The sequence below is a fragment of the Lates calcarifer genome, linkage group LG7_2 (assembly GCF_001640805.2).
Source record: "Lates calcarifer isolate ASB-BC8 linkage group LG7_2, TLL_Latcal_v3, whole genome shotgun sequence".
NCBI lineage: Eukaryota > Metazoa > Chordata > Actinopteri > Centropomidae > Lates > Lates calcarifer.
Genome location: NC_066854.1, coordinates 3,562,125 through 3,587,586, shown reverse-complemented (window position 1 = coordinate 3,587,586; position 25,462 = coordinate 3,562,125). Strand labels below are relative to the sequence as shown.

The window sequence follows — 25,462 nt, the reverse complement described above, 5'->3', positions numbered from 1 at the left end:
GTACTCCACATTAATTCAGTCAGTCCATACCATAGTAAGTTGGTATTTCTGTCCGGATGTTTGTGCTGATGCATCTTGTTACCTCAGATCATTAAAGACAGGAGGGCAAATTTTCTCCATTGAGTGTTTTTAGCCCGTTGGGAGCTATAGGCTTTCATCATGGTTCAGAAGCTGGGGCGGTTTCATGGGTCATTTCAGATAGTTGCATCTTGATCAGTGATACACACCACACCCAGAAAGTATTACAGCACTTGTGCTGATTGTAAGAAAAAAAAATAACAGCATGCATCGGACAATCAGACATTTTGTGTGTGTTGTGCTGTTGATGCATGGTCATTGGATGAGAATGACTTTGCTGTGTATGTTTTTCATATCATGCGTTCAGCCTATTTGGTTATGTATTTGTATGAGCACTTGTGGGAATGCTGTGAGGCATTTACTGTACACAAGATACAGTAAATTCTCCAAATTCCAGTCCGAATACATTTATTTGTGTCACAATTTGTCGTGATTGAAATCCTTCCTATTTAAGACTTTAGCAGTGTTCTTCATGATGCTCGGGATGGCATTAGAGCATGAGATCAATGTGCTGGAGGAGAGTTACTGTATTAATGTGTTGTCCAGTCATTTACATTACAAAATGCTCCTCAGATGTAACTGTCAGCCTAGAATAGCTGTGCACACACTTTCTGAAAGATTGAAAATGTCGGTTTGGTTTTAATTTGTGCATTCCCTCATTCTGAATCTTCTGTATGTCTGCACCTGCTGTTCTACCTTTGTTTGTGCTGTTTGATCCAACACCACCCTCCATGCCACCCCCCACCCTCCTTTCAGAAATCTTTCTCAGCACGAGCAGTGTCACGCTCACACCAGCGAGCCGAGCACATCCTGAAGAACCTGCAGCAAGAGGAAGAGAAACGGCGCCTTGGCCGCGAGGCCAGCATCATCACGGCCATCCCTGTGGCTCAGGAGGCCTGCTACGAGCCCACGTGCAGCCCCCCGCCCGAGCAGGAGGAAGAAGGTGGGGCTGCCAGGCACACAAGCGCATATTGTACAGTTATACACAAGTACTATTGTCTGCTGGGGGACGTTGATGAGCACTGGCAAGCTGCCGACAGCTCTGTACCCTGACAGTGTGTTGTTTTTCCTGTATCTCTACTGGACATGTCGGACATTGATCCTGCCAGCAGAAGAAGTGGTGAACCTGGCATCCCGCCGTCTGTCTGTCAGCCCATCCTGCGCCTCCAGTAACTCCCACAGGAACTACTCTTTCCGACGGGGCTCTGTGTGGTCCGTCCGCTCACTGGCCAGTGCTGAAGGTATGAAAATAGAGAATCCTGGATGATAAGAACCTTTTTTGTTTCCTTGTTCTTCTAATAAATCTTGTGCTTAACTTCTTTAATGGCTGCCCAGAATCTTTATTTGTTCACTTCTTCTTTTTTGCCAGATGAAGAGAACACAACAGAACACACTCCTACTCACCACATGCTACAGCCACCTCAAGCTGTCTTCCCAGCATGCATCTGTGCTGCCGTCCTACCAATAGTGCACCTGATGGAGGACGGGGAGGTTCGAGAGGACGGTGTGGCTGGTGGGTGTCATACAAAGATGTTGTCACATTTTGTGTGGGAATCCATCTCCAAACATGAGATCTGTTCATGGTATTTGGTCACATACTATGTTAATGTTTCCTCAGTGAGTGCTGTGGCCCAGCAAATCCTCTGGAACTGCCTGATTGAAGATCCGGCCCTGGTTCTCCGCCACTTCCTGGAAAAACTAACAGTGAGCAACAGACAGGTAGGCAGACGTCTGAAGAGCACACACAACCTCAGATCTGATGAGTGATGAATCTGTCATTTGAACTGTTAAATGTGACATACCTTGTGTTTCTTGTGTTGTAAGGATGAGCTGATGTACATGCTGAGGAAGCTCCTGCTCAATATTGGAGATCTGCCGGCCCAGACTTCTCATATCCTCTTCAACTACCTGGTGAGACAAGAGATAAAACTCACCTATATCTAAATCTACATTATTTATCATCAGTGCCCTTAAAACTTGATAATTCTCTCAATTGAACCCCGTCCTCCTAGGTGGGACTGATCATGTACTTTGTGCGGACTCCCTGCGAGTGGGGCATGGATGCCATCTCGGCCACACTAACCTTCCTGTGGGAGGTGGTCGGTTATGTGGAGGGGCTCTTCTTCAAGGACCTGAAGCAGACCATGAAGAAGGAGCAGTGTGAGGTTAAACTGCTGGTCACTGCATCTATGCCAGGTGAAACTATACAAATCTCATCTACAGTGTAGATCTGGCAAAGAAGACGCTAACGAATGCTAATTTCAAATACAACAGGATGAGGTTTTATTTTCTGTCACATCAGATTCAAACATATTGAAACATTTTCTTGTGTTTTGTTGATGCAGGAACCAAAACACTGGTGGTGCACGGGCAGAACGAATGTGACATCCCGACACAGCTCCCAGTCCACGAAGACACTCAGTTTGAAGCACTGCTTAAGGTGAGAACACTGAACTGGTCTCAGACTTTTTTTTCTGAGTGAGAGTCAACTACATATCAAAAATATGAATATGTGTGTGTGTGTGTGGGGGGGGGTAATGATGTCTTCTCTTTCTCCAACCAGGAGTGTCTTGAATTTTTCAACATTCCTGAGGCCAGATCAGCACATTACTTCCTCATGGACAAACGATGGAACCTCATCCATTATTCCAAGGTAAAAACAATCAAATTGACTTGATTTTGAGCTGCTATTTAGATGGATTTTATTTGTTGTGAAAAGTTTCAACCATTTAATGTTGCTTTCTACCTCCCGTAGACATATGTAAGAGACATCTACCCCTTCCGGAGATCAGTCTCTCCACAGCTCAACCTGGTCCACATGCTGCCTGAGAAAGGACAAGAGCTCATCCAGAAGCAGGTATTGAAGATTTCAAATGTGACAATTAACCCTCTATGAAATTAGTACACATCAAATTACTACATTGGGGAAATAGAAAATAGAGTGGTATCATTGTATAAACATGTGTCTGCTTTTTCTCTCATTCTGTATCCTCTGCCTTCTCTGTTTATTTTTAGGTGTTTTCCCGTAAACTGGAGGAGGTCGGTCGGGTACTCTTCCTCATCTCCCTCACACAACACATGCCGGCCGTGCACAAACAATCCCACGTCTCCCTGCTGCAGGAAGACCTCCTCCGTCTGCCCTCCTTCCCACGAACTGCCATCGATGCAGAGTTCTCGTTGTTCAATGAGCCACAAGGTGAGACAGACTTCACCTGCATCATCAGATAGATAAAAAAATCTTCTTGTACGTACACAAAGATGTTCTTAACCTCCTTGCTCTTCCCTCAGGTAAAGAGCTGTTTGGTTTGGACACCCTCCACAAAGTGCTGTGGATCAAGCTGCTGGAGGAAATGTTTCTGGGCATGCCCAGTGAGTATCCATGGGGTGACGAGATGATGCTGTTCCTTAACGTTTTCAATGGGGCATTGCTGCTGCACCCAGAGGACAGCGCCCTCCTCAGGCAGTACACAGCAACTGCCATCAACACTGCCGTCCACTTCAACCATCTCTTCTCTCTGAGCGGTTACCAGTGGATCCTGCCAACCATGCTGCAGGTACAGACTCATGTGTCCTGCAGCTAACTGTTATCAATGCTACAAGACTCTAGTTCTAATTAATTTCTGTTGTGTGTTTATGATGATTTTGATGTAATTAAACTGTGACAGGTCTATGCTGACTATGAAAGTAACCCTCTACTGAGGCAAGGCATCGAGTTCTGCTGCCGGCAGTTCTATATCCTCCACCGCAAACCTTTCATCCTGCAGCTGTTTGCGAGTGTGGCTCCACTGCTAGAATTCACAGTAAGACTATCGAGTACATGCATGCGCATAGCCCCACATTTGAATGAATTTACAATAAGTGGGTATTTATCTCTATCTTTGTGTCCTTCTCCAGACCAGCACCAGCACTGGTTTGTCTAAAGGAGTGTCAGCCCAGTGTCTGTTTGACCTGCTGGTCTCTCTGGAGGGTGAGACCCAGGATTCCCTGGATGCTCTGGAGCTGGTCAAGGCTGAAAAACCTCTACGCTCTCTAGGTAAACTGTCAGTCACCTTGACACATGCTATGGTCTTTTTAAACTGCTACAGGTGGATGGACCACTTAAATTTCAGTACTCAAATGTGAGGGTCACTTTTACAAATTAAACCATCGTCATTTGTGTGAAGCTTTAAACGTTATGTATTCTTTTCCAGATTTCTGTTATGGTAATGAGGACTTGGCCTTTTCCATCAGCGAGGCCATCAAGCTGTGTGTTACCGTGGTTGCCTACGCCCCCGAGTCCTTCAGGAGGTATTTCTCCATGTTGTTCTACTTCTGCATCTACAGCATTTCTACAACAGTCCTTTTCTGTCCTCTAACAGTCTGTGTAATCTCCCCAGTCTCCAGATGCTGATGGTGCTGGAGGCGCTGGTCCCCTGCTACCTCCAAAAGCTGAAGAGCAACACAGTTACGATGGAGTCGGCTTCAGCTGCCAGGGATGAGATTGCTGCCATCGCTGCTCTGGCCACATCACTGCAGGCCCTCCTCTACAGCTCAGAGGCCCTAACAAGGTTGACCAGATTTGAATTTTTGCACCTGTGGTAGATGGAGGTGATGTCTTTTTTAGATGCTTAGTCTTCATTATTTATCCACATCTCCTCCACAGGCCCATGACAGCCCCACAGATGTCCCGTTGTGATCAGGGCCATAAGGGAGGCACTACAGCTAACCACGCCATGTCAGGAGGGGTCAACACCAGGTCAGGACTTTATAATGACCAGGGTGAGAGCCCTGGAGGTGTTCTGTCCCACAATCTTTATGATTTAATACTCCTGGTGTCAGTCCCAGATCCTAGAGTCTGAGAGTCAAGACTGAAGTGCCATTTATGTTCTCAGGGACAACCTCCACCTACTGGAGGAGGGCCAGGGTATGCCCAGGGAGGAGCTGGACGAGCGCATCGCCAGGGAAGAGTTCCGCCGGCCACGGGAGTCCCTGTTAAACATCTGCACAGAGTTTTACAAACACTGTGGACCGCGACTCAAAATTCTGCAGAACGTTGCTGGTGAACCGCGGGTCACAGCCCTGGAGCTGCTGGACATCAAGTCCCACATGAGGTGATGAGATTTATTCATGGCTGATTGTAAAGTGTCTCTCATCAGATTTAGTGATAAAAGTAACCTCTTCCTGCATGTTGCGCCAGGGAGGGAGTGTGAGTCATTCCAGTCAAAGCTGCACTGAAAAAAACACCTCTAGTCAAATACCATTTCATACACAGCCTGAAGATGGGATGGATATGTCTTGATCTCATTCTATTTTCAGCTCACAAGATGAACATGGATCTTAAAATGAAGTGTGTGATTATGTATTCCCCTTTCCCCCTGCAGTTTTACTAAATGACATAATATTTTTTATATCCTTTGAGCCAAGAAGACAAGAGTGGATATCATTAATAGCTAATTTGTCAGGGAGAACTATACATTTTCACTGACAGTGCGTCCACGTTGCCTCTTCCCCAGGCTGGCGGAGATTGCCCACGCCCTGCTGAAGCTGGCGCCCTACGACACCCTGACCATGGAGAGCCGAGGGCTGCGGCGCTACATCATGGAGATGCTGCCTATCACCGACTGGTCGTCCGAGGCCGTTCGCCCCGCCCTCATCCTCATCCTCAAGAGGCTGGACCGCATGTTCAACAAGATCCACAAGATGCCTACGCTCAGGTGCGCTCGCCCACAGGCATTATGCACCAGGTCTGTTGAATACAATCCCACTTCTTTCTCTGTCTCCCTGTGAGTGTATCGTGCTGTGCCGGTGCCGTGCTGTGTACAGTAGATAGACGGCTTCTTGGCACTGTCCTCTATAGCGCTGCCTTCGTGGGTGATGTACCGTAAGTGCTGCTGTGGTGTGTTTTTGTGCGAATACTTGGGGATGTGTTTGTGTATGAGAGGAGTTCATTGCATATGTGGGTTTGTGTGGATGGATCACTGGCAGTGTTCTCCCTCATTCAGGGGTGCAGATCTCACTGTTAATGTCTGCATACAGGAAGTTGTAGTTAAATGTGTTTTTTTCCTTTTAAGATATGTTTACCTCACTATCATTTGTGTAATGCAGTGCACAAATAACCATCTTTTATACTCACATTGCTCATTTAGAGATGATTATACCCATCCATTATGATTTTAATTAGACTTCAAAAATACTGACTGGCATCTAATCCCTTTAATAAGACCAGTTTCACCAGCAATACCAATCCAGTATAAAGATGTGTCACTAATAATAATAGTGATTCACTTTATTTGTATGGCACTTTTCATACATAAAATGCAACTGAAAGAGTCTTCTGGAGGAAGAAATTGTATAGAAAAAAAATCAGTTTAAACAGTGGGAATCTAGTTTACATTTAAAAAATATGTAGTATTTCAAATGGTGAACAATTTTCAATAAAATTAAGCAATGCTACAAAATATAGATATCAAACAGATTAAAAGGTTCAGTCTTAAGATGTTTCTTTGGTGGAATTTAGATAACTTACATGTCAGATATTAAGGGTGAAGCTGTTTAAATGTTTAGGAGCCTTGCAGTAGTGTTATGTAATACTCCTGTTTTATGTTGTAATAATTATTAATAGCTTGTTATGGTTATTCCAGGTACATGAAGCCTCTTTTAGAGTTGTTGCTATGCATAGACCAGTCAACCAATTTTTACTACCTAAGATATCCTGTTCACAAGTTGAACAGCAAAAATATGGCAAAAAAATCAATAAATATATTTTAAAAAATATGAAATTACAGTCAATTCCTCTTCCATGACATAAGACTTGACACCGCTGGCTCAGAGGGAACACTGGTCACAGGTGTGACCTTCACACCAGGATGTGTTGCTGCAGTGTTTAGCTGGCTATGTTTGTGAGCTTTGCAATATTCGCTGTCAATATGGTCTTTATTATCATCACAAAGGCGATGATTATATGTGGAGAAGAGTGGTAAGTGTTTTCACCAGTATCACTTTTGCTTATACACTTTAAAGATTTGTACATTTGATAGATTTAATTTTGGACTTAAGCTACTTTCCAGACATTTCAAAAGAAGCCGATGAGACTGAAATAAGATGAAAGGCTTATCTATGCCAACATCTTGTATTTCCTTTTCATCCCATATGACATGAATGTGGCATTTGCGTTTGAGCCTTTGTCAAATTCATGACAATGTGCTTCTATTTGGGTGTGTGGGTGGTGTTTTTGGTTGTATGTTCTCCAGGAGACAGGTGGAGTGGGAGGCAGCCAGCAGCCTGATCGAGGGGATCTGCCTGACCCTGCAGCGACAGCCAATCATCTCTTTCCTCCCGCACCTTCGCTCGCTGATTAACGTCTGTGTCAACCTGGTACGCAAACACACAAGACGACACAAATCATTCTGTTATCAGTCCTGTTGTATTTTGAGTATTTTTAAGCATTTACTTGTGTGTGTTGTCAGGTAATGGGTGTGGTTGGTCCCTCCAGCGTGGCAGATGGGCTACCTCTGCTCCATCTCAGCCCCTACCTCTCCCCTCCGCTTCCTTTCAGCACAGCAGTTGTCCGACTGGTCGCCCTGCAGATCCAGGTAGACCTCATCTGACTCTTCATCAAAAATCTACTCACTTAACTCTCTCATCTTAACTTTTGCTTCAATAATGTTTTTTTCCCGTCCTAGGCTTTGAAGGATGACTTCCCACTCAGTCATGTGATCTCACCTTTCACCAATCAGGAGAGACGAGAGGGGATGCTGCTCAACCTGCTTATTCCCTTTGTGCTGACTGTTGGCTCTGGAAGCAAAGGTTAAAGCTTGTTGTGATTTTAGCTGAGTCTGAAACTTACATGCAGACTCGCTTGTATTTTACTCTCTGTGCGTCCTCTCCCTTGCAGACAGCCCCCATCTTGAGCAGCCTGAAATCTTCCTGCTCCTCCAGACTGTCATCAATATCCTTCTGCCCCCTCGGATCATCTCCACCTCTCGCACCAAGAACTTCATGCTGGACGCATCTCCGGCTCACTGCTCCACCCCAGGCGACACTGGGAAGGACCTACGCAGAGAGGGATTAGCTGAGTCCACTAGCCAGGCTGCATATCTGGGTATGAATGTGATAATATTTCATAACAGATTAAATAAAGATACATGCTCTTGTTTATATACTTTATGTGTCTGTGTGTTCTCGTCTTTGATTCTGCAGCTTTGAAGGTGGTGTTGGTTTGCTTTGAGCGGTCGCTGGGAAACCAGTGGTACCGGCTGAGCCTGCAGGTGAAGGAGATGGCTCTGAGGAAGGTGGGAGGCCTGGCCTTTTGGGACTTCATCGACTTCATTGTCCGCACACGCATCCCTATTTTTGTCCTGCTGAGACCGTTCATACAGTGCAAGGTAAAGGACCAAATAATAATTATAGCTTTTATATTTTGCTCAGCAGCTTGTTCTAGTGGTTTTTGTGTTATTGTACCTAACTGCTCTGTTATACGTATGTTTTATAGTTGTTGACCCAGCCTGCTGACTCCCAGGAGGAGATTACAGCACGTCACCACATCGCTGACCAGCTGGAGCGACGCTTCATCCCTCGACCTCTCTGCAAGAGCTCCCTGTTTGCAGAGTTCAACAATGAACTCAAGATCCTTAAGGAGGCTGTGCACAGTGGCTCTGGTCTGGAAAATACTCAAACAGAAACTGTGCCATAAGTTGTATAATGTTATCATTATAGAGTTTAGATTTTTAAATGACAGTTTTTTTAAGCTCTTTAAGCTCTGTCTCTCTGTCTGACCCAACAGCCTACCAAGGCAAGACATCCATCAGCACAGTGGGCACCTCTACATCAGCGTATCGCCTCAGTTTGGCCACAATGTCGCGCTCTAACACAGGCACCGGCACAGTTTGGGAGCAGGAGAGCCAACCGTCACGCCAACCCTCCCAAGACACCCTCAGTCGCACTGATGAGGACGACGAAGAGAGTCAGAAACATTACCGTTTCACTCATCGCTTTCTTTCATGTTTGATGTTTTTAGGAACTGGAGCTCACTGCCCTCCATTCCTCTCTCTACAGATGACTCCATGAGTATTCCCAGTGTGGTAAGCGAGCACGAGGCCTTCCTGCCCAGGGTGATATCACAGCGCCGTTTCTCCAGCCACGCCACCGGCTCAGCGGCCTCGCAGCCCGAGGCTCCCCGCACCACCATGCTGCCCAGCCACAGGTAACACTCTCAACACACACATGCATGTTCACACTGAAACACAGACCTCAACACTTTTCTTTAAGTGTAATTTCTTTTATGGACAGGAACAGATTTGTATGAATGCACAAAACCCAAATCACAGATTGTAGGATCTGTTCTTCTCCTGTAAGTGGTGGTACAGGACAAAAAAGTTGAGCTGGTGTAGAAACAGGAATAATCTCACCGGGTGGAGCCAATAAAAATAGATTTTCATGGACATATGAAGGAGCATCTCTGTGATCAGATTCAGCTGAGGAATACCGACAAGTAAAAAAATCTACAAAGAACTACTTTGGTCTTGTTTATATGACCTTTTTTCTCTACTATTCAAATTGGCTTCAGCCACTGATGTCTGAGCAATGAGAATATTTCTGTTTCCATTTCAAAAACTGTTCATATATGATTCAATTTTTGGCGTGTTTATGTAATATGTAGAATTAATGTTTTGAAAAGGATCAACCAATCATATCCCACAACCACAGTCATTTTTTCTGTGTATATCACTGTTGATTTATAATGTTCTTTATTCAACAGTCTCAGAGCAGCATTGTGAAGTAAAAAAAAAAAAAATCTGCTCCAGCTTTGGCTAATTGTGCTCAGAACAAACACTCTGGTTTCCTGCCCTCATATAAGGAAGGGGCTCAGGGACTTGGGTGGTGATGGATCTCGACTACACTCCCTAAACTCCCATTCTCCCCCCTTCGCCCCCCTTTTTACAGTGAACCCAATGTGCTAGATGAGTCCCAGGGCCTTCTGCAGGAGGGTAACCTCTCTAGGTACAGTGGCCCTCTCTGTGTGTGTGTCCCGTTGGTGCGTTCTTGCATCTGTTCACCAGTGGAAGGGGCATTGCCTCGGGATGGCCTCCTCTATCGGCCGCCTCGCCGTTGATCACTCATCCACATCCAGTCAAATCACCTTGGCCCGTCACCACCCCCACCACCACTTACCTGTCTATCTCTTTCTGTGTGGGTCCAGTGTGCCTTGTCTCTGTCCCCTACCCCACCTCCCCCTCCTTTTGAGCTCCACACTGACCCTCATCTTCTCAGCTCATCTGCTGTGCTATCCTAACCAGGCCCCTCCCCCTTAAAAAAAAAATAAAACTAAAGGGGGCCCCATCAGCCCCGGGGGCCAGGGAGCTCTGCCTCTGTTTCTCCTGTGTTAGCTGTGGGTCTTTACAGTTGATGTGCCATCACCAAAGTCAGCCTCTCTCCCATTGGTGCCATGGTGTTTCATACTGTTTTCGTGTCTATCAGGCTTCTCGCTGATCAAATTGGGCGTCCTACTCTGGATACCAATCTGTAGGGGCAAGGGGGAACTGGGGTGGCAACCAAATCAATAACCAAACCAATAATATACAAACACTTTAGTTGTTTTCTTTGTCCAGTTTTGCTTTTAAGAAACTAACTTAAATCCTGATTTAGCCCTATTTCACACTTTAAAAGGAGTGAAGGGGAAATGTATATGCATGTGGAGTTAATCAGTAAGGAATAACACCTAAGACGGTTAGACAAGTTTCTTTTGTCAGTTGCTACTCCAGCCCCTACTATCCCCTGTTGTCTTTTCAGTGTATGAATCATGGCAGCACTGTTTTTTTTCTGCACTGGGTGTCTTGTAAACATACTGTGTGTGTTGTGAATGGGTAGAATAGCAGCAACATCTTGTGGTCAAAGATGCCGTCAGTAAGGGAGCACAGCTTGAGGATGCAGTGGCCTTTTGGTCCCTTTGTGGTTATGTATTTCTGTGTCTGTGTGTGTGTGTGTGTGTGTGTGCATATGTGTCTGCGTGAATGCAAATGTGTGTATGTATGTGTCCATGTGATTAACTTAACCAGGGTTGCCAGCGTGCAGAGTGAACCAGGCCAGCAGAATCTCCTAATACAACCTCCGTTAGGAAGAAAGCGTGGCCTCAGACAGGTGTGAACATCCACTTTGTGTTTCATGTTTGCTACCTAACACACATCTGTGAGGATAATTTATTGTATAATACACATGAGCAATTTGAATACAAACAAAAACCACATATACAGAATACTCCATGCTCAGGTAGAGTATCTCCCATTTGTTCCAAAGCTTAACTTGTATCTACAATCTGTCCCTTTTCTAATTCAACACAAACATTAAAATGCATGAGAGGAAGCCCAGCTGACACTCTGTACCATACTGTGACTTTCCTGCAGCTGCGGCGCCCTCTGCTGTCCATTCCAAAGAATGAACCACGCGGTCGATCTGGAGCTCGGCTCTCCACGACCCGTAGGAGCATCCAGCCCAAGAACAAACCACTGGGTAACAGCACACGTGCCTTCATTTGTGTGTGGTGTGAGTGATACTGTTGGTGAACAAGTGTGAGTGTGTGTTTGTAGATAGGTGATGATGAAAGCACACGTTTTAAGATTTTAAAAAAGGATAAGTGACTCACTGAAAAGTAACAGCGAGAAATACCCTGCACTTCCGATCAAGCACACAGCGAGCCAAATCTAGACTGATGAAACAATTACCACATTAATGTCTGTGTGCTGACTTGAACTGACCCGTCCTCCCCACTCACCTCTGTCTTTGTTCCAATGCTGTTTGTTTGTACCACCTGTCACCAAACTGACTCTTCTCACTCTGTTCTGTCTCATGCCCTGTGTTTCGAAATAAAGAAACTTTATTGGACTGTGAAGGTGAGACACAACCTTTAACCCTTCCTCTCCACCCTGCAACGGCCCACCCCTTTTATCTGCAACCTCACCCAGTAGGGCGCTCTGCATGTCTGTCTTGCATCCCTTTCCAGTCCCTGCCTATCCCTCCCGTCCCATTCCTGCCTCCACTCTTTTTGGTGGTGCTGATGTGTTAGCGAGTCGCTAGCCGGAGCTGTCATCTCTGTTTTGACCACGTGCGCATGCATGTGTGCCCACAGCGCATGGAGACCAAAAGAGGTCAGTCACCTTTACAGAGAATCAAGGACAGCAGGGGACAAGCAAGCCCCCGACCCCCAGCACTGTGGACCCTCCTGCCGAGGGCAGGAAGGCCAGTCCTGCCCCTTCAAAGTCCCCCACGCTGGAAGTGCCGCCTGCCTCCTCAGCCACGGTCACTGCTGACCTGCACAGCCCTGCTAACACACAGGTAGGACCAGCGGAGAGAGGACAGGAGCAGGGGTGGTTACATTACTGCTGAAACAACACATTCTGGCTCATTAGGTGCTGAAATCCATGCATCCATGCCTTTACTAAACTGTTTGTCCTGTTCATTTAGAGGCCATAATGATCATGGATAAATACTGACAAAAGATGTAGTTTAACCAATGCATTTTACAACTCAGATACTGTTGTTAAGTGTTATTTTATCCTTTCACAGGTGTGTTGAAGGTAATTGTTATTTAATTCCTGCTATTTTTATTTCAGAAAGTCTTTGTCAATCAAAACAAACAGGGCAGAACCAGTTATGTGATTGACTGTTGGTTTGGTCTGAAAGAGGGAACAACCAATCATATAACTGGTTCTGTTCTTTTTGTTCTGCACTTAAAATTACATTATATAAACACTATATAAAGTATGAGTGTAATTTAAATGTGGTTTAATCAGCAATGTCAACAAGACAAGCAACTACAGGAAAAAGGTTTATTCCCACCCAGGTTCCTGTGGCCATAAGCAGCAAGGAAAAGAGAGAGCAGTGGGGGCTCCGCAGCAGCCTCTCCCCTCCTCCCTCCATCTCCCGCCCTTCCACCCCAACTCCCCCATCCCGTACTTGCTCTCCGCTGCCCCTCTCCCGAACCTGCTCCCCTCTCCCCTTATCTCGCACCTCCTCTCCTCTCCCCCCGCCACTCCCAGTGCTCTGCACAGCGCCTGCCCCGGGCCCCCCGCCGCCACCACCGCTGCCGCCAACCCCGCTTCTCCCTCCGCCTCCGCCAGGACCGTCCAGGATCAGAGAGAGCCCTGGGGATGAGGACACGACGGCGCTTCTTCCTTGCAGCGACACCCTGCTGCAGCTCAGCGAGGACGATGGCACAGAGAATCCCCTCCTCACCCCGCTGCTGTCTCCTCCCTCTCCCCGCCGCTCGCCCCGCCGGTTACCCCTGCCCCTTTCACCCGTTGATCTGGACCTGGATGAGTCCCACGTGTGAGAGGGGTGACAGGTTGTTTTTGTTTTTCTATCTGTAGCCTGAGCCAAATGCCATACAGATACCTGCAGGATACAGAAAACATGGAGCTGTGTGGCAAACTTTTAAGAGCAAAAACAGAAAAAGTGAGTGTATGTCTAGATTGATTCACTGACAATCTAAAAGTACATGTTTGAAAGGAAGTGGGTGCAGACAGAAGAAGTGTGGTCTTCTTTTTCTGTCTACAACCAACCCCGTCTCTTCAAGTATGTCTATAACCCACTGACTTGATTTCTATTCTGTCTGTAGCCCCTCAGTGTTTGCCCATATCCTAGCAGCCACTTCTGTTTTACCCTCAGCTTTGCCCCGAAACTAAACTGCTCTCTCCTCAGTCTAGTTGTTTAGTTTTAACTTTAAGTATCTCTCCTAACTGTACAAATCTTCCTCCTCTCTCAGTTGGTCTCCTGTTGTGTCTTTTCAGTGTTGAATATCAACATCATAATCATTATCTCTATCTGTTCTTAAAGCTATATAACCTTAGGGTTGAATGTATATTATAGCAGCAAATCTACTTTAATGCTCATCTCCATCACAGAAATGGTTGTGTTCAAATGCTGGATGTTTTAAGTCGGCCTGCGCTAGGCCTTTCAGGCTGAAATCAAAGTTTTATTTTTTTGCTATATTTTATGTCATAGTATTAATAATGGTGATGAATACTTACTTATTAAAGATCAGAGGTGGTTAAAGATTGATATTTAAATATTTAATGCTTCCAATAGATTTAAATGTCAAAGATGTCTATATTGAGGAGATCTATATAAATTTAAAAAAGGAGAGATGCTATAACTTGTACAAAATGTTGCAAAGGTTTGTATGAACAGTATATTAAGAGCCATTCTAAAGCTGTGGGAGAAATGAGGGCCTTTTTATTAAACAAAGTAGGTGATATACACTATATGTATTTTAAACATTATATGTGATTATATGGAGCAAGAAATTAGAGATTTTATATTTTAGGAGATTATTGTGAGTTGTTCAATATGTTGATTGTTTTTCAGTTTTCAGCAGTGAAGGACAGAAGTTGACTTAATTCAGTGCTATTCAGCCTCTGTCAGGAACTGTTTTTAAAGGGCCACGCCGCTAGTTTTGCTCTGAATGTCAGTTTACCATTCAACAGGAGTATTAGTCACCCTGTCCTCTGTGGCTTTTTAAAGAAAATAGCTCTGGTGTCATCAAGCTTTTAAATTTGCAGTGACTACTCTCCAGCTATGTTGTTTATGTAGCTTTGCATTGCTGTCCAGACTGCTGCACTCGGCTTTGTGATCTAGAAACAAAGGGACAGACAGCTATCATGAAATATTAATTTGGTAAATCAGTTTGTTTTTCCACAGAAACTGTAGCTACATCTAATCATGATGTAAAAACCCAGAAAATTGTGGCTAAATGACCTTCCACCACTGACTAGTTCAGTGTACATTTTAAAGCATTTCTAGATTCTGGCTTCAGATAGATCAACCAATCTGTAGTGTTTGTCCAGCTGACAGCTTTCATTGTGCAGTCATTCTGTTCAACTGTATATCCTATTAACGCTACAGTTCTACATTGTATATCGCGCTGCTCATTGACTCAGCAAATTATTTGTGACCAAAGACTGTATATTCATCTTGTGTTTCAGTGGTGTCCAAAGTTATATCAGCTAAAAATAGCAGTTCAGAAAACACATGTAACATTTACAAAAGACACGTGTCCTGATGTTGCAGTGCTGGTCATGTTTGTGTCTTTGATGTTGTCTTATATTCAAACCTGTGGAGCAGAAACACACTTTTTTTTATTGCAACTGTGATGAAGTCATGCAGTAGATAGCTGTTACCTCATTGCTCATTCCATGCCTTAAAAGAAAAGTATTAACATGTCTGTTTATATCAATTTAATCTGTCCAATGAAAACCTCATACCTCTGAAATGTCCACTTTTAGAAAACCAGGACAAACAGACCTTGTACACGCTTGCCCACAATGAATCTTAGAGCATATTTGAGGCTTTAATGTGTTTTATGGTTGCATAACTGTGGGTCAGTCATGAAAAATATCTGGATTTTTAATCTTCTAACATATGTAAGTATTTGTTAGGATTACACATATTTTTGTATCTGCCCTGTTTGTTAAAGGCTGGAATGATACATCACATTCAAACATACTTATTATGATAGGTAGTGATAATGGTCATGTTAAAGCAGATGTGCCATATTTCACACCAATGCACTGTGAGTGTTTTGTTATGAGCTGCTTCTCTGTGTTTAACATTCTTTCTTTTGATCATTTGTGTCCGAGTTTGTGAAAATATTGTAATCACGTAGAGATTGTGTAGTGATTACAACAGAGTTAATTTATGTGGGGGCAATAGAAGAGGGCAGTAGCTTGGCACAAATAGTAATACATCCCTGTCAAGTCCTCTACATCCAAAACATATCTATCTCAAATCTGTAAACCACACGCTATAATTCTACAAGGTTTTGATGTCTATAAAGTACCAAGAACCACCAGTGTTTTTAACCAGAGGGCCAATGAACTGTTGAATCTCAGTTCCCTTTAAATGTAACGTGTCTGTGTCAAATTATGTCTTCTTTGTGCAATATTAGCATTAATATACACTATATCAGAATATTTCTGGAATATATAAATAAATGGATATTGTTTACAAGAATTTTTAGCTTTATGTTCATTTCTGACTGTGGAGGAAACAGTCGTGATGGGTCCGGCAACACCGATGCGTCGAGCTCATAGAGCAAAACCCCGTGTCGGTGCGCGTATCGCTTCAAGAAAGTCACGTGACCGATACAGGAACTGTTTCAAACTGATACTGACGCGCCAAACTGTGTTTATAAGGAAGCGCATCTGTCAACGGGTTTAGATAACTTTTGGCAACATTCAGGAGGTGCAGAGATACCTGGCAGAGGGCAATATCGCCAGGTCCCAGGATCCTATGAGATACTGGGACAATCTAATCAAAAGACAATCTATCCAAACCTCTTCCGGCTTTCCTTACAATTTCTCTGCACTCCATCTGTGCCATGTGGGCGGGTGTTTTCTACAGCTGGAGAAGTTGTATCACAAAAGCGTAACAGACTCAATTTCTAAACGTTGGGAAAACTTTTTTTTTTTTTTGAAGAAAAATTTGTTAAGGAAAAAAAAAACAAAAAAAAAACTGCAGTCCATAAGCATCCTGATTCACAACACGTTCACTTAGATTTTCACGTTATGATACATGTTCACATTACTTATTGACTGTATCTAAAAATATCGAAGATATTTTAAATTTAAAGGACGATATGAAATAATACAGTATAAAATACAATGATTAAATTCTATTATTGTATATACTGGGTAGTCAAATCAGTGTCAGTTGAGTTTGTCAACGAGGTTGCCTGTAGGGATTTTTGAGGTCCAGCAGGTGTCAGTATTCAGTGGCACAGTGTCGACACAGTATCAATACAGTTTGGCAATGTGTCGAGGCGCTTCATGACGCCTCATCTACCCATCACTAGGAAACAGACATGATAATCTGGGCTCCTTCAGTGTTTTTGTCATTTCTTTACACAATGTGAGCTTTCTCTATCAGCGCCGTTCAGTCTTAATGGATGCATTATTAGAGCTCTCATAATACCTCCACGGTCTTCACTCTGAGCGACCAACTTCCGCAAATTTAACCAATGAGAAGCGAATAGGCGGAGCAGAATCAGTCGACCAATCAGCGTTTCGTATGCCTACGTTGGTCGACGTTGGCTGGCGTGTGACGTCATCGTTCTGGACCTCGAGGAGGAGAGCAGCTTGATGGAGGAACAATGGCGGAAAATCGAGAGAAAATACAGAGTAAAATCAACGTTTTACGGAATCGTCTTCATCTCGGGTTGTTGTCGCTGTGAGAAACTTTATTGCCGAAGAAGCGCGGATGTTACAACGAGCCAGTTACAACACAGTGAACGCCGAGCTCACCTGCAGCACGAGGTAAGGCTAACAAGCTAACTAATTAGCGGCGTGCGTTAGCATTAGCCATGTCTTCTAATCAAATTGGTTTTTATCACCAGGTTTTTGTGTGTGTTTGTAACAGGGACGGATGAAAACACTGGTTACATCATACATCGTCGTACATACCAGAGTTTAGTGTTATTGGTGTTGTCTATTATCAGTTTCAATAATCATTATTTATTGTCCTTGTAAACAGGCATCGTTGTCCTGAAAGACAATATAATTCAACAGGCTGTTGTAATTGTAGACTACATACGAAAACACGCAGTATTAATGGACATGAAGTTTGTCCGTTTACGAGGAATGTAAAGAGACTCTAACGACACAATGTAAAACCGAGTCTGCCAACAAAGCCAGGGAGACTTATCACATGTTCTCTAGGATCTTAACTGGAAATCTGAACCTAGGTGAAATATAAACATTCTATGAAGTGGTACACATTCATATTTCCCATCATTAATACTGCAGGTTTTGGTACGCAGTCTACAATTACAACAGCCTGTCGCATTTTATTGTCTTTCAGGAATAATCCCCACCACCACACACACATTTAAAGGAGTACGATTGTCAGTGTCTTACACTGTTGAAGTTTTGCTGGTGAAAATTGCATTTGAAGAACAAGAGTTTTTCAGCTCCCACCTCACACACCAAACAGGTGTGTGTCATAAACATTTCCTGAGTCTGAAAACACTGAGTTGTTAAAGTCAGGAGCAGTTTGACTGTTTGAATCTCAGCTCAGACCATAGTATTTAATGAATGTGAGCTAAATGAGTTGTGATTATTCTGCACATTTCTTCAGTGATTAGTTGATTAAAAAATAATGATATTGCAGTTAATGTAATTAATTTCTTATTTGTTGGTTCTTCAGGAGGTGAGGACAATAAACAAGAGGCCAGAAGATCCACGACAGGTAATTTGCCACAGCGTCACAGCAACTGACAGACTCAGAGCACTGATGTTACACCGCTCTGGTTTGATAAGAGTAGAATAATTTAATTTTTTAATTTGACTTTAATGTAGAGACAGAATCATATGAGCAGTGGAGGGACATGCATGCAGGCATTTTTGATGACGTGCTATACTATGATATGTTTTATGAGGTTGTTGAGGATCTTAATTCTGATTCTTCTGTGTTGTAGTCGTATCCAGGGGGACAAGTTTCACACAGAGTGGAGACACGGGACTCGGCTCTCGCCGCCATCACGGAGAGGTATCTTTTTCTCAGCGTAGGAACCAATGAAACACACCAAGTATGCAACAAGACAAATATTGTGTTTTTGAGAAAATACAAAAAATGGTCATAGTGTAGCTAGAATAGAATGCCCTTTATTGTCATTATACTCAAAGTACAACGAGATCGCTGAGCTTCTCCTTAACAGTGCAAACGTATATACAATGAGGTATAGGTGTGAGTGTTAATGTATGTCACAGGTGTGTTGTATCGCACAGGATGGCTTTTCATAGTATAGTAAGGTGTCAAAGACACTCAAAAAAATGTCAGTGTGGGGGGCGCTCGTGAGCAGGCCATGGAGTAGGTTGTGTTTCTTACTTGCTCTCCCAGCCTTGTTAAATTTTAAAGAATATTTAAATAATATACGCTCGCTTTTTACCCACACTGACGCCGCCGGGTAATTCATGAAAATCTCAACGATGGTTAAAAACAAGATAGTGATAGTTTGTCGAATGTGCTAGCTAGCGCTAGCTCACCTGGCTCTGTTAGCGCCAGTGATGGACCTGCAGACACAGCCATGGAGGTGTAGTATAAGTTTTGAGTGTGTTTTCAAATTAATATAACAAAAGTGATGTTGTGTAGTAAATAATATTTAAGACAGTGTCAAAATATTGTCACAATGTTGCTGTACATTTTTGGTGTAGTGTTTTGTTTTATCAATGTTATTTAGTATTATTTTTGTTTCATGTTTATTTGTTTGTTTTGTTCAAAGTATGTGAGTTTTTGTATATGTATGGTTTACATGTTTGATTTGTTCTATTTATGTATGTTCTGTTGTTATTGTATTTGTTTTAATGTGTTGTTCCTCTCAACTGTCTTAATGTGTTTTATGTTCATGTGATCTTCCCAACTGTTTTAATGCTTTGTTCCTCTCAACTGTCTTAATTGTGTTCTCTGTACTGTTTTAATGTGTTGTTGCAAGTGTTTTATGTTCATGTGATCTTCCCAACTGTTTTAATTGTGTTCTCCCTACTGTCTTTAGCAAGTGTCTTATATTGATGTGTTCTTCCCAACTGTTTTAATGCTTTGTTCCTCTCAACTGTCTTAATTGTGTTCTCTCTACTGTCTTGTTGCAAGTGTTTTATGTTTTCTTCCCACTGTCTTAATGTGTTGTTGTAAGTGTCTTATGTTCATGTGATCTTTCCAACTGTTTTAATGCGTTGTTCCTCTCAACTGTCTTAATTGTGTTCTTCCTACTGTCTTTAGCAAGTGTCTTATATTGATGTGTTCTTCCCAACTGTCTTAATTGTGTTCTCCCTATTGTCTTAATGTGTTGTAACAAGTGTTTTATGTTTATGTGGTCTTCCCAACTGTCTTAATGTGTTGTTGCAAGTGTGTTATGTTCATGTGGTCTTCCCACTGTCTTAATTGTGTTGTTCCTACTGTCTTTAGCAAGTGTCTTATATTGATGTGATCTTCCCAACTGTTTTAATGCGTTGTTCTTCTCAACTGTCTTAATTGTGTTCTCTCTACTGTGTTGTTGCAAGTGTTTTATGTTTTCTTCCCAACTGTTTTAATGCGTTGTTCCTGTCTTAATAAAACAATTTTTTCATGGTTCGAGTTGCAACATGGTCCGAGTTTCACTAGCTCATTGAGCTGGGTGGTGCCGGGTGGGTTCAGGGTAAAAAATTTTTATATGCAAATTAATGAATGAGTGCAGAGATGGACTGTGAGGAAGGGCTTGGCAACATCGCCCAGAAACAGAAGATCTCATTCCTGGAGAATAACTTGGAGCAGCTCACAAAAGTCCACAAGCAGGTAAAGTACCTAACATATACTATATACAGCATATGTAACATTAATACAAAATAAGCTGACGTTCTGTGAAGGAGACTAGTATTTTTCTTTTTTCTCAGCCAGTGATGGAAGAAGTCAAAATAGCAATACAGTAAAATAAAAATACACCTACTTCAATGAAAGCATTCTCTGCATAATTTACTATAAGCATCAAAAGTTTCAATGGAAATACTCAGGTAGGTACCTCAAAATTGTTCTTAAGTACAATTTGTTAAATTGTTCTTATTTTTACCCTCTCAAAGTCACCTTATCTGAGAAGCCATGTCTGGGCATTAACATCCTGACAAGTTTTATTCCTAGCTTCACCAAACTTTGTAAGATCGCTGTGTTGTCTCTCTGCCCTGTGTGCCTGTCACTTGCAGTGTGGCTGCTTTCTTTGCAGATACTGGAGGTGAGCATGGTCATGAGCACCTGAGCTCATCAGCGCCCTCTGGTGGACACAGACCCTGTATGTCAGTGCTTCTTCTGAAACCCTCTCAGAGCTGAGTTCAGACTCTCCCTCTTCTCCCTGAGACACACCCACTGGCTTTGGTTTGTGTTTCTCCCTCAGCAGTAGCTTGACTCAGTGGCTTGAAGAGTTTCTGTGACTTCAAACCCCGCCCCCTGAACTCTGCACTGCCCAACTTGGTACAACCCAAGTCCCCTCTCCCTCCTCTCCCTCCTCTCCCTCCTCCACCTCATCCAGCAATCCAGTTGGAAAAACTAAGGATTGATATCGTGCAGGTACAAAGAGATGGTCAGGCAGTACAAACCTTTAACGGTTATTATATCTGCAAAATGACTGAATATCAGCTGCTGGTAATTAAAGAATGGCTGTGGATCTAATTCTTTTGTTGAGGCAACTAGTCCAGATTTATAAAACAGAATTTCATTGCTGATTTGAACCAAAATACAGTACATGAATCTGGCTTGAAGCCTAAACCCCACCAGTAAGACTGGAGTCTGAGAAATGACGCTCCAAAATACAGACTGAGAACCTCTTGACCTTTGTGACCCAGGGGCTTGATGAGGAGCAGCCCTTTAAACAGGCTGTTGGTTCAGATCCAAACATCTGACGTCCACAGATGTTTCAGTCCAAGAGAGTGGTTGCTGCACTGTCTCAGATTTAGTTTGTTCTTTGTCTATACGGTGTTTGATTCCCTGAAATAAGGCTTTTAAAAGCTTTGCAGGTACTGCAGGTGAGCATGGCAGAGGGCCATCAGCACCTGAGCTCATCAGCGCCCTCTGGTGGACACAGACCCTGTATGTCAGTGCTCCTTCTGAAACCCTCTCAGAGCTGAGTTCAGACTCTCCCTCTTCTCCCTGAGACACACCCACTGGCTTTGGTTTGTGTTTCTGGATCAAACAACACCACACAAACACTTCTTCCCTCATGGCCTCAGCTACACTGCTGATTTTACTGATTACACGTCACTGTTAGTTTAAGTTTTCCTCATTGTTTTAAATAGAATCATTTGTTAATTGGTTTTGTTGTGTGCAACTGTGCAGCCTTGTTGTGAAGAGTAGAATTAGCGCCCTCTGGTGGACACAGGCCCTGTATGTCAGTGCTCCTTCTGAAACCCTCTCAGAGCTGAGTTCAGACTCTCCCTCTTCTCCCTGAGACAGTGATAATAGTACTAGGTCTTAATGTCCAAACATGACTTCTCAGATAAGGTGTTTGTCAGGTTATAAAAACAGAATAATATCAAAGGCTGAAAACATGAAAACGTGGGCCGTGTACAGGCCTTGTTTTCTGGACCTGTTCATGTCAATGTCTGAACAAAATCAGAGATGGTGCTGCAGCAACCTTTTCTGATCTGATATGGAATGACCCCTCTGAAGTTCTTGGGTTTGAGTTGTGGCGGATTTTGATGAAGTCCAGGACCCTCTGTAAACTCCCAAAGGCTCCAGGAAATAAGTGTGAAGGGTCTGATGAGATAGCTGAACCTTTAGGTTCTGAGGATGTGGATTTGACTCAGTTGTGGGTCGTACAAGCAGAGATTTTTGAATCAAAGTCTGACAAAAGCCTCTGATCAACACGTCGCCTTATAGCTCACACCAACACTGAAGTTCAGAGTTATCGGTTCCTCTGGTTTTGAGGTCTTGGGTCAGAGGCTGCAGAGTTTTGATGCCCAGCACTCAAAGTAAACACTGAAAGGCTCAAAGAAATGTGTCTCAGCTGTCTGACAAGATGGCGCAGACTGGTAGAACACTGACTCATGTTCAAGAGTTGTGAGTTCAATTCTTGGTTGAGGCAGTGAGTTTTTGAAGGCTGGTGTGCAGATCACAGAGTGAAATGCTTGAAAAAAGGAGTTCAGGTGTCTCACCACATAGGTTAGTGGTTAAGGAGATGGACTGGGTCTCAAGAGTTGGTGAGTTCAATTCTTGCTTGCGTCAAAGAGTTTTTGAAGACTGGTGTGCAAAAGAAAGGCTGAAATGCTTAAAGAAAGAGTCCCCCCACTGTCTGACAAGATGGCGCAGACTGGTAGAACACTGACTTATGTTCAAGAGTCGTGAGTTCAATTCTTGGTTGAGGCAGTGAGTTTTTGAAGGCTGGTGTGCAGATCACAGAGTGAAATGCTTGAAAAAAGGAGTTCAGGTGTCTCACCACATAGGTCAGTGGTTAAGGAGATGGACTGGGTCTCAAGAGTCGTGAGTTCAATTCTTGCTTGCATCAAAGAGTTTTTGAAGACTGGTGTGCAGATCACAGAGTGAAATGCTTGAAAAAAGAAGGTAGGAGGAGCCGGGGGGGGCAGGAAGAAGGGAGGGAGTGACTTATTGGTTTTATAGGACATGCTTGTGCGTACAAGGTGCTTTTTAGCCAGCAAGAACTGGAGCACATGGAACAAACATTTGGTAACTCTTACTTAAAATATCCACACATTTATCACATTTTCTGCATTTTTATTGTTGTTAGTGCAGTTTTACACTGTTAACTATTAACTTTAGCATTAGCTTTAACTTTAACATTAACTTTAACTTTAACATTAACATTAGCTTTAACTTTAGCATTAGCTTTAACATTAGCTTTAACTTTAACATTAGCATTAGCTTTAACGTTAGCATTAACATTAGCATTACAATGCTACAGCAGAACTAGCAGCAACAAAAGGTGCAGAGATACACTTGTGAATGGATGCAACAAAGGTTAAATAACAAGGTCCAAACAAACGGCAGCGCAGACACGAGTGTATCTCCTCACCTCCCGTTTCTGGAAAACACAGAGAAGAAACAGATGTAGTTAGGTTAGGCTATGATTCTAGCAGGAGTTGAAATCTGCAAGGATTCTAGCATTAGTCAAAATCTGCAAAGTAAGCCAACAAAAGACTCACGTTTACACTTAAATTGAAAGATAACCATTTAATAACTGCACCGACAACAGTAAAAACGCAGAAAATGTGATAAATGCGTGGATATTTTAAGCGAGAGTTACCAAATGTTTGTACCACGTGCAGCAGTTCTCGCTGGCTCCGTCTGCGCGCGCCGGGTGTCAAAGAGGAAGTCGCTCTTTCCGGCGCGCCTTATATAGACGAGAGCGTGGGGGAAGGGGGCAGTGCACTGGGGAGAGGAGGGGGGCGGCTGGACCTCACTCTGTGCAGGTCTCACGGGAATCGAATCCCGTTTCTAACACGTGTGTGATTCCCCCAAACAAAATGTCCCGTGAATAAATCACTATAAGATCGATGTTTTATTGTGTGAACTGCTGCGGACAACATATAAATCCACAGACGTTTGCAGAACAGTCAGTTTGTTTTATATTTGTGTTGCATTTAACACTTTGTCACGTATTTCTCTTGATTCAAACGACACTCGGAGGTTGTCGCTCAAATCTGACAAAGTGTCTGACTGGACTGTACCAAGTCAAGTAGAGAACAGAGGGGGGTTTCAGGTGATCTCCACCTTAGTTTGTGTTGAGCTGCCGAAGGCTCTGTGTTTCTTGTAATACTCTGACTGACTTCATCCCCACTTTAAAGTCTTTGACCGTTTCATGAACACACCACGCTTGCTCATGGTTTGAATTGTTGGGTCTCCTTATAAATATTATAATATAAAGAGCACGGTGTAAACCTGCTCTGTGTGTACAGCGCCTCGAGATGACGTCTGTTATGATTTGACGCTGTATAAATAAATATTGACTTGACATCATCAGAGAAATCAGAAGAAAGCTGCAGCTGTTCTCAATTAAAAATGATTGCTATGAGTTTATGGGCCAACTTTTCTTTGAGCGTCTCCACAGCCTGAAAGTTAAAAAAATAAAATAAAAGAACCCCCCACCCCTCTTCCCTCTTCCCCCTCCCGTGCAACCCCCACCCCGCACCCCCGCACCCCTAACCCTAACCCTAACCACAATCTCAGTTTATATAACGCCAGATCACAACAAAAGTTATGTGAGGGTTGGAATGATTAAATCAGATTCAGTTGTGATGGTCAGAATGTTTTATTTGAATGAAAACCTGCTTTTTTTTTCTTTATGATGAAATGTTCCTGTTCCCTCTCTGTTGCTTCAACCCGCTCCATACAACACTCTGGTGTCACGGCGCTGACAGGTGTTTGTTCAACTTAGTCAAACTCTGCTTTTCGTTTGCGCCCCCTAGTGTTTCATCTTTACATTGCTATCAGTAAGGTTAGGTAGGATATGGGTTTAATTCATTTTATTGACCCTGAAAGCGAATATCTTTAGTAAAAATCCTTGAACAATAATGTGGCGCTATGATGGCTCTAACGGTGATCCTGCCGGAGTTTCCTGTGGTTTCAGGTGGATTAAGAATGATTTTACGCTCCCCGGCCGCTCTGACAAATGTTACACGTGTTTATTAGGGTATTTACGGTCAGAAATCCTGTTGTGTGTGTGGGAGGGGACTCGAGGAAATCCGAGCATGCGCTGTATTGGCTGTCATTTGGAACGGATCGATAGTCAATCTGACACGTTGTTGTTTTCATGATGAATTCATGATGAGTAAAGTTTAAAAATGGGGGGGTCCGCTGTCATCCGCCATGTTTGTTTAGTCTAAAGTCACCTCCACACAATAAGATGTTTTTGCAGACTCAAATACACAATGTCCAATTAATCAAT

General features: G+C 43.3%; 2 protein-coding genes across 2 annotated transcripts in view; both read left to right on the top strand.

The window, feature by feature from the left end:
- Window positions 1–16,059, top strand: part of LOC108873037 (unc-80 homolog, NALCN channel complex subunit) — a 40,520-nt gene extending 24,461 nt beyond the window's left edge. The window contains exons 35-66 of the mRNA XM_051066076.1: window positions 835–1,021; window positions 1,188–1,319; window positions 1,448–1,591; window positions 1,697–1,797; window positions 1,903–1,989; window positions 2,091–2,274; window positions 2,424–2,518; window positions 2,642–2,731; window positions 2,834–2,935; window positions 3,094–3,274; window positions 3,367–3,632; window positions 3,744–3,878; window positions 3,973–4,111; window positions 4,269–4,365; window positions 4,455–4,625; window positions 4,721–4,813; window positions 4,950–5,168; window positions 5,571–5,801; window positions 7,308–7,431; window positions 7,524–7,649; window positions 7,740–7,863; window positions 7,952–8,158; window positions 8,257–8,441; window positions 8,549–8,714; window positions 8,840–9,019; window positions 9,112–9,259; window positions 10,000–10,056; window positions 11,112–11,193; window positions 11,457–11,562; window positions 11,922–11,942; window positions 12,179–12,384; window positions 12,893–16,059. Coding sequence (XP_050922033.1) covers window positions 835–1,021; window positions 1,188–1,319; window positions 1,448–1,591; window positions 1,697–1,797; window positions 1,903–1,989; window positions 2,091–2,274; window positions 2,424–2,518; window positions 2,642–2,731; window positions 2,834–2,935; window positions 3,094–3,274; window positions 3,367–3,632; window positions 3,744–3,878; window positions 3,973–4,111; window positions 4,269–4,365; window positions 4,455–4,625; window positions 4,721–4,813; window positions 4,950–5,168; window positions 5,571–5,801; window positions 7,308–7,431; window positions 7,524–7,649; window positions 7,740–7,863; window positions 7,952–8,158; window positions 8,257–8,441; window positions 8,549–8,714; window positions 8,840–9,019; window positions 9,112–9,259; window positions 10,000–10,056; window positions 11,112–11,193; window positions 11,457–11,562; window positions 11,922–11,942; window positions 12,179–12,384; window positions 12,893–13,381 — 4,875 coding nt within the window. The 3' untranslated portion in view covers window positions 13,382–16,059. The remainder of the gene's footprint in view (window positions 1–834; window positions 1,022–1,187; window positions 1,320–1,447; window positions 1,592–1,696; window positions 1,798–1,902; window positions 1,990–2,090; window positions 2,275–2,423; window positions 2,519–2,641; window positions 2,732–2,833; window positions 2,936–3,093; window positions 3,275–3,366; window positions 3,633–3,743; window positions 3,879–3,972; window positions 4,112–4,268; window positions 4,366–4,454; window positions 4,626–4,720; window positions 4,814–4,949; window positions 5,169–5,570; window positions 5,802–7,307; window positions 7,432–7,523; window positions 7,650–7,739; window positions 7,864–7,951; window positions 8,159–8,256; window positions 8,442–8,548; window positions 8,715–8,839; window positions 9,020–9,111; window positions 9,260–9,999; window positions 10,057–11,111; window positions 11,194–11,456; window positions 11,563–11,921; window positions 11,943–12,178; window positions 12,385–12,892) is intronic.
- Window positions 16,060–17,220: 1,161 nt separating this feature from the next.
- LOC108873105 (kinesin heavy chain) overlaps window positions 17,221–25,462 on the top strand; it is a 34,567-nt gene continuing 26,325 nt past the window's right edge. The window contains exons 1-4 of the mRNA XM_051066119.1: window positions 17,221–17,360; window positions 17,905–18,036; window positions 18,250–18,291; window positions 18,521–20,370. Of these exons, the coding sequence (XP_050922076.1) occupies window positions 20,263–20,370 (108 nt within the window). The 5' untranslated portion in view covers window positions 17,221–17,360; window positions 17,905–18,036; window positions 18,250–18,291; window positions 18,521–20,262. The remainder of the gene's footprint in view (window positions 17,361–17,904; window positions 18,037–18,249; window positions 18,292–18,520; window positions 20,371–25,462) is intronic.